General features: G+C 43.3%; 1 protein-coding gene across 1 annotated transcript in view; it reads right to left on the reverse strand.

The window, feature by feature from the left end:
* The window catches only part of dact3a (dishevelled-binding antagonist of beta-catenin 3a), a gene marked incomplete at both ends in the record, with an annotated part of 21393 nt that extends 15970 nt beyond the window's left edge, over nucleotides 1–5423 (reverse strand). The window contains one exon of the mRNA XM_080529267.1: nucleotides 5190–5423. Coding sequence (XP_080385393.1) covers nucleotides 5190–5423 — 234 coding nt within the window. The remainder of the gene's footprint in view (nucleotides 1–5189) is intronic.
* Nucleotides 5424–8305: the final 2882 nt, after the last annotated feature.

Raw genomic sequence — 8305 nt, forward strand, 5'->3', positions numbered from 1 at the left:
TGGAAACAAAGTGAGGTGGCTCCTCCGTGACGGTGCTAAAGGTAGTTAAGAGAAAGAGAGAGAGAGAGAGAGATAAAGTGATAAAGGGAGAGAGAAGGTTCCAGTAGATAGTGATGAAATTGACAGTAACTCAATTGAGTAATTCCCTAAGAGCAAACTCAATCAATCTCAACGAGCCTCTCTTTCAATCAATTATTCAGCCAGCTCACTCCTTTCCGTTTTCACACACCTCAAACAAACACTCATCCTGACAAGATACCCTGCCACACACACTACTAGCCTACACATACACACACACACACACACACACACACACAAATACACAATAATCATAATAAACCCCAGAACAGAATAGAACACAACTCCTCATCCTCCCCACTCGTGTCTCCCCTGAGGCAGGATTCCTGTGCAATTAGACCTTTTGTTCTTATCAATTATTAACAGTCGTGGCAGTGGTGGCTAACCGCTAACAGCTTCCTTGAGCAGGCTAATTATGCCCTGCTGCTGGATCTTCCACCTCCCAGCAGGGGAGAGAGGGCAACCCCGCTGCTCAGCTAAGCCCAGCAGGGAGCCCCAAAGCTGGGTACGACCAAGACTGCTGGAACCCTCCTCCTCTAATACATTGCATGCATTACTATGAGCCCGTCCTCCGATTTCTACCTCCACCAGCCTCCCCTGGGTTGACCCCCCTAAACCTTATCATGAGGGGGATTGGAAAGTTTGTAGATGTTCAGCAGATGTTTAACGAACTGTCAACAACAATTCATCTAACTAGGCCCTAACCTTCACCTTTATCCTAACCCTAAACTAAACGTTTATCCTAGCCCTAAACTTAACCTTTATCCTAATGCTAAACTTAACCCAAAACTAACCCTAACCGTAACCCTTAACTCTGACCCTAAACCTAACCCAAGCAAGCTGTTGCCTATCAACAGAGTTGCAGTGGAGAGTCTAATCAATTGGAGATCCCCTATAGGGGACTATCCAAATAAAGTGCCTAACCATACTGAACCCCCTTCTCCCTGGCTCTGTGCCTCGGAGACCCCACAAGTGACAAACATAAACAACATGTAAATTACAGTCAGTCAAGATGTAGCCTGAAGAGATGGGTCTTCAGTCTATGGCGGAACCCCCCCCGCCTACATACCCCCTGCTTTGACTCTACACACGCACACTGCTGACACTCGGGGGTGTTTACAAAACACAGCTAGGCGTGAAACACAAGGAGCACGCACACACACACACACACACACACACACACACACACAGACCACACAAATATGACTACAGTTGAGTGTAAGGAATGAGTGTGTTGCAGTGAGGCTCTGATGACAGACACATGGCCACACAGCTGCAAGGGACTCTGTAGGGGGGCTTACAGTAAATAACCCTAATGGGAGGACAGGACAGGACAGGTCACACACACACACACACACACACACACACACATAAACGCACTGATACAGATAATTAAATAACATAGCCTACATACCTACACTTTTGAAACACACGAGCACACACACACACACACACACACACACACACACACACACAATAAATGCACTGATACAGATAATTAAATAACATAGCCTACATAGAGACACTTTTGAAACGCACACACACACACACACACACACACACACACACACACACACACACACACTCTGGAACTTGCAGCGGGTATCGTGTGGGCAGTGCTTTCCCAGCTGTTGTCTGTTGTCTAATGGCTGTCAGCACCACAGACCCAGGAATAAACCTGGAGGGTCCGCTCACACACACACACACACACACACACACACAGAGACACACACACACACACACACACACACACACACACACACAGACAGACACAGACACACATCCTGCTGGGAACACGCAAACATGGAAGCAAAAAGACACCAAGCACATGGCAACACCGTAATCTACACACACCATACACCCCCAAATTCTCCTGTGCCCCAAAAATGCAGTGAGATTACGGCAGCCTTATGTTATGGTTAATCCTATCCCCATAGTGTTTCTGGTTTTTGATACTTTAAGAGCACACAGACACACACACACACACACACACACACACACACACACACACACACACACACACACACACACACACACACACACACACCTGGGCCTGGGCAGCCCTATCCTCCCTCTCCCAGCACTGAGGGAGAATCAATGGTGTTTAGTCCTGAATAAGGCAGAGGTCCTGGAGGAGGCTGTCTGGAGAGGGTCACATTGTGTTGGAAGGTCAAATTGCAAATCCGTTATTTCTTATTGATTGGCCAATACCTCGGTTAATGAATCGCTCGTTCATTGGAGAATTGTTACTGATGAGAAATTGAGTTGAGACCGTTGGAAAGAAACAACGTTTTCAAAAATGAATTGTTTTAAAAGACTGTTCATCATCTATGCAAATGTTCAGGTATTTATAATGTAGGACTTGTTTAATTTGGGCTCCTTTCAGGGTTCAAATATACAGATCATTCTAATCAACTAATCAGGATTTAAAACACATTTATTTAGTTCTCTCTTCATTCAGCACCAGCGTATGACCAATAAGCAATGTTTGAATGGAAACAAAACCTTTCTGAAGGTCAAGAATAGCCTGCTGAGCTGAGGCGGCACAGGAGTAGACAACAATAGCATCAGCATAAAGATGCAATTTACCACTGTTCAAGGACAAACCAACATTATTTATGTAAACGGTTAACAGCAGTGGACCTAGAATCGAAACCTTGCAGGAAACCTTTATTAACATAGAGAAAACTAGACTGAACTGCATCTACTAGACACATCGAATACATTGACTCCTGTCCTGCAGGCCATTTTGTAATAGATCAACAGCATCAAAAGCCATCAAGAGGTCAATAAAGAGGACACAGCGCTGTTTCTTATGCAGAGAAATCACTGGGCTGGTTTCACAGACAAGGCTTAAGCCTAGTCCTAGACTAAAAAGCATCTTCAGTGGAGATTTTACATAGAAAGTGTGATTTAGTCCAGGACTAGGTTTAAACCTTGTCTGTGAAACCGGCCCAAGATCATTTATAATAGTGCTATGTCCAGACTTAAAACCTGACTGGTGCGCATTTAAAACTCAATTTATTGATAAAAAAGGACTGCATCTGAGAATTGATCAGGGACGCCATTTGTTTTTTATAAGCAAGAAAGACTTGAGATAAGGTGGTAATTATTCAAGTCGCTGGGATCACCTCCCTTATGAAGAGGGAGAACATTGGCCGCCTTCCACACTTTAGGAATGGTAGCAGAGAGAATCATCGTCATGTTCGAAACATGAGCCAGAGGTTCAGCTATTAAAGAGGCAGAGAGATGCAGGAGGTATGGATCGCGCATGGCCGCCCCAGGAGATATTGTAACATCAATCTTATACTAAACATCAAACACTTCCCTGGTAGACACAACATATGGAGGATTTGGGGTCATTGTTAGCCAGTGGGGCTATCAGTCTGAACAGGAAACCTAGCCATGCTATTTGTCTGATCTGATCTCTAAATCATTGTAGCTATTACAATGTTAAAATGCATTATCTGTAGCTTGGTGCATTCCAGGGTATGCTTTTGTGCAGGAATACTTTCAAGAACAAATGATGAATAATATTTGCTTAAAATGACATGGTAATTACATCAAAGAAAACAGAATACAGATACAGTATGATTATGATAACTCCTATCCAAATAACAAAATAGGACTATATGTATTATTATTGAAAGGTATAGCTTATAATAAGAATTTCATTGTACCTGTTTACACATGTATTCTATGATATCATAAATATGTATTTGATTTGATTAATAACCCATGATGGACATAAAATACGATTGAAAACCCAAGAAAATAATCCAATATATTTCAAACACAATGCCTGAGCTCAACAACATTTCCCACAGGGAAAGCCTTCATTGGTCAAACTGTCACAGCACAAGTGCGGCAGCCCTATCAATATTCTGCTCAGCCCACGGCTATTGTTCAGGCGACATTCTGAGGCGAGAGGAGGAGAAGGACAGAGAGGGGCCGCTCATGTATATCTATCACCGATTTAAACTGACCTCTTTATAGGGGTCGTGTGCAAGTCATGCGCGTCTTTAAGCAGACGGGACGCTTATCGACCGAGAACAGCGAAGAGAACCGTTAGGCCTATAGATTTCATTTACATACAATTTGTCGCTTGTTGCTGGAGGCGTTGCCTTTGATGATTATAGACATGCCATATTCCTTTGTATGAAATAGGCCTACTACACGGTTCTTATTTTGGCCTCTAAGAATAGCCTTTGGGTAGTTGTTGTAAGGCCATGTTCAGGTTCTCATCACACTAGGCTCCAATCTCTTGGCTATAACCGTTCCTTGCCAGGACAAGATAACGTATACCCGCTTAGCATGAAATAGGCCTACACAATTCACATAAGGCTCCAATCTCTTGGCTATAACCCTTGAGAGAAGAAAGGGCATTTGGAAGTAACAATGTGTGTTCGTGTTAGACCCGCTATTTGATTAAGCAATGCTGAACTATGGTTAGGAAGACCACCCAAGACCGAGAGGAGTAACAGCCTCATCCACAGAGCCACATAGTCCTTGAAGTCTTATTTCACCTATCGCTGTCAAAGCAGCGGACAGGGACAACTTTGTTTAAGCACTGCCAAATAGTTATTCCAGTCTTTGAGGACATTATGCACTGGACACACTGATTTGGGATATTAATTTTGACAGATGAAAACACGCTGAACTGCAAAAATAATCGAATGGTAATAGGCCACACGCATTCATGTGTGAACATATGATGGGCACGGCCATACCGCTATTTAAACAAGAGATCATTTATCACTTTAACTCGATCTCGGAATACAAACGGAGGGATTCCTAACAGACAGGGTCAATGAATTCACCAAGTTTGCCTTAAATGGGCTTAGAGCACTGCACTGTTCGTTTCTGCCTGCACCGTTACTCGGATTCTGCAGTTGAGTAAAAGCTGTATCTAACTTTTCGTGTGGCGTCATTCCATAAGCATTACATCAACAGACAGCACCTTCTCGCATGCTATGTCATTAATTCATCTAAAAGGCTACACTAGTCATGCAAGCCACTTTGTATCGAATCAAAGCCAGACCTAAACTTCACAACAGTGTACAGGCTAATTGCAATAAATGGCTACACAAAATAAAACTATTACTATTTACCGGCTGTCGCCTATAGCTGTTCTCGTCTGTCTCGGAGGTGGAGCGGACCGGTCGGAGGTCCCCCCATGCCGGGCGGCCGGGGACAGTGTCCCCGATGGAGAGGGCGCTCAGGACCAGGCATTCCTGCCTCTGCTTTAACAGTTCCAACTCACACAGCCCGGCTAAACTCGCCTCCAGCCGCTCTTTATTCCGACTGCGCTCCGCGGTCACGGGGAAAGAAAACGCACGGTACATCTTCCTTAGATCTTCGGTTCTGCTTCCAATATGAAATCGTTTATTGGCTATTCTTTCCGATCAGGTAATCGAATTGAACCTAAATGACCTGCATAGTACACCAACTTTTGTTATTCTTTGGTTATGTTATCAATGTTTGTCTCCGAGTACCGCGGGCAGCCTATCCAGCTGCGCTCCATAGTGACCACAAAGCCCGTTCCTTAGGTTCGGTTCTAACTCCGCAGCTGTCAACTGCATATTTGCATGCCCAGCCCCTTCGAGGGTCTATTGGATAACCAGAGCCCAGGTCAGTTAATATTCATGAGGTATTCATTGCATCGCCTATTTCAAGATGTGATTGGATATTGTTGATCTCTTCCCGTGGCTATTCCCGAAGGCTATTCAAATCACGTCACTACACCACGTTGGCAGTTTAAATGAATTCATATGATAATACGTTACGATAATAAGTTGTAATACAAGGAGATCGACACGTTGGTCGAGTCGTGCCTGTTATGAATGAGACATTCAACTTTATATGAGACCTGAATTGTAGTTCGAGAAGACCCAGGAGAGTCTGTCTGACGACAGCAGGCCTCAGGGGGAAAACAGGTTCTATATGTGTCTTTGAAGTGTGTTATTCATAGTTGAAACAGAACAAAAGAAGCAAAGTATTGTTGGAGTTCGACTGAGAACAAAAGCATTGGAGACCTGATGCTGTGTAAACAAGTGGGTACCGCCCCCTGGTGGCTGTGTGGATATGACCGTGTCCAGATCATAAAAGCTCCACAATTCACCTAGACAGAACAATTAACCTTCTGGTGATGACTTGTGAGTGTATATACAGTAGTATGTAAGCAGATTGTGTCAAAAGGCGTGACCTCAAGACCTAGACAGCATCTAGATACAGTAGCGAGTCCAACTCCTTTTTAGATATTCAATTTGAGTATTCAATGAAAGAATGCAGTATATCAAATAGTCCCAATGCATCGCCGCCTCTGTCTACTTTCTTTCTATCACAGATCTTTGAGGCCAGGGGATAGTTGAAAAACAGCTCTCCTGTGGGATCCCACATTCTTCATAATTCACTCCATCAGTGATGATTTAGAATTGTTTTGGAGAACGGGGTACTTCAACTGTTGACACACATCCAGAGACCAGGAATGAGCTGGCTACATCATAACTTCAGTCACATTGGAGTGGAATATATATGTAAGTAAGTAAAGCTTTATTTATAGCACCTTTCATACAATAAATGCAGCTCAAAGTCCTTTACAACAGGGATAAAAACATAAATGTATGGACGTACCTGACTGATGTCTTCATCCACCACCAGGTTGGCAGTAGTGAAGAGGGTTGTTTACAGTGGTGAGAGAGAGAGACCATGGCTACACCTTACATGGCTGCCCCAACTTTCATAACCTACAGTGATACCATAGTAATCAAAATAACAAGGAATATCTCATTGACATTGGACGAATTGAATGGACGATAACATTGAGCATTTGGCACAATCAGAAGCAATTTTTTCTACAGCAGAATGGATGACCGATATAGACATGTTCCTCAGTTCTTCAGTCCCAATGCTATACAGACATGTTCCTCAGTTCTTCAGTCCCAATGCTATACAGACATGTTCCTCAGTTCTTCAGTCCCAATGCTATACAGACATGTTCCTCAGTTCTTCAGTCCCAATGCTGTACAGACATGTTCCTCAGTTCCTCAGTCCCAATGCTATATATTCAGATAACGTTTATTGCCACTATGCATTACACATATAGGAATTTGCTTCGTCACCACAGCAAGTGCGTTTATACTTTTTTTCACGAGTCAAAAAACAGGACAACACAACAACAACAACACAGGACAGACAACAGTGCATTGGATAGTGCGGTATAAATATAGACATGTTCCTCAGTTCTTCAGTCCCAATGCTATACAGACATGTTCCTCAGTTCTTCAGTCCCAATGCTATACAGACATGTTCCTCAGTTCTTCAGTCCCAATGCTATACAGACATGTTCCTCAGTTCTTCAGTCCCAATGCTATACAGACATGTTCCTCAGTTCTTCAGTCCCAATGCTATACAGACATGTTCCTCAGTTCTTCAGTCCCAATGCTGTACAGACATGTTCCTCAGTTCCTCAGTCCCAATGCTATATATTCAGATAACGTTTATTGCCACTATGCATTACACATATAGGAATTTGCTTTGTCACCACAGCAAGTGCGTTTATACTTTTTTTCACGAGTCAAAAAACAGGACAACACAACAACAACAACACAGGACAGACAACAGTGCATTGGATAGTGCGGTATAAATATAGACATGTTCCTCAGTTCTTCAGTCCAAATGCTATACAGACATGTTCCTCAGTTCTTCAGTCCCAATGCTATACAGACATGTTCCTCAGTTCTTCAGTCCCAATGCTATACAGACATGTTCCTCAGTTCTTCAGTCCCAATGCTATACAGACATGTTCCTCAGTTCTTCAGTCCCAATGCTATACAGACATGTTCCTCAGTTCTTCAGTCCCAATGCTATACAGACATGTTCCTAAGTTCTTCAGTCCCAATGCTATACAGACATGTTCCTCAGTTCTTCAGTCCAAATGCTATACAGACATGTTCCTCAGTTCTTCAGTCCCAATGCTATAAAGACATGTTCCTCAGTTCTTCAGTCCCAATGCTATACAGACATGTTCCTCAGTTCTTCAGTCCCAATGCTATACAGACATGTTCCTCAGTTCTTCAGTCCCAATGCTATACAGACATGTTCCTCAGTTCTTCAGTCCCAATGCTATACAGACATGTTCCTCAGTTCTTCAGTCCCAATGCTATACAGACATGTTCCTCAGTTCTTCAGTCCCAATGCTATACAGACATGTTCCTCAGTTCTTCAG

Source organism: Nansenia antarctica, assembly GCF_963989245.1.
Source record: "Nansenia antarctica genome assembly, chromosome: 4".
NCBI classification, from domain to species: Eukaryota; Metazoa; Chordata; class Actinopteri; order Argentiniformes; family Microstomatidae; genus Nansenia; species Nansenia antarctica.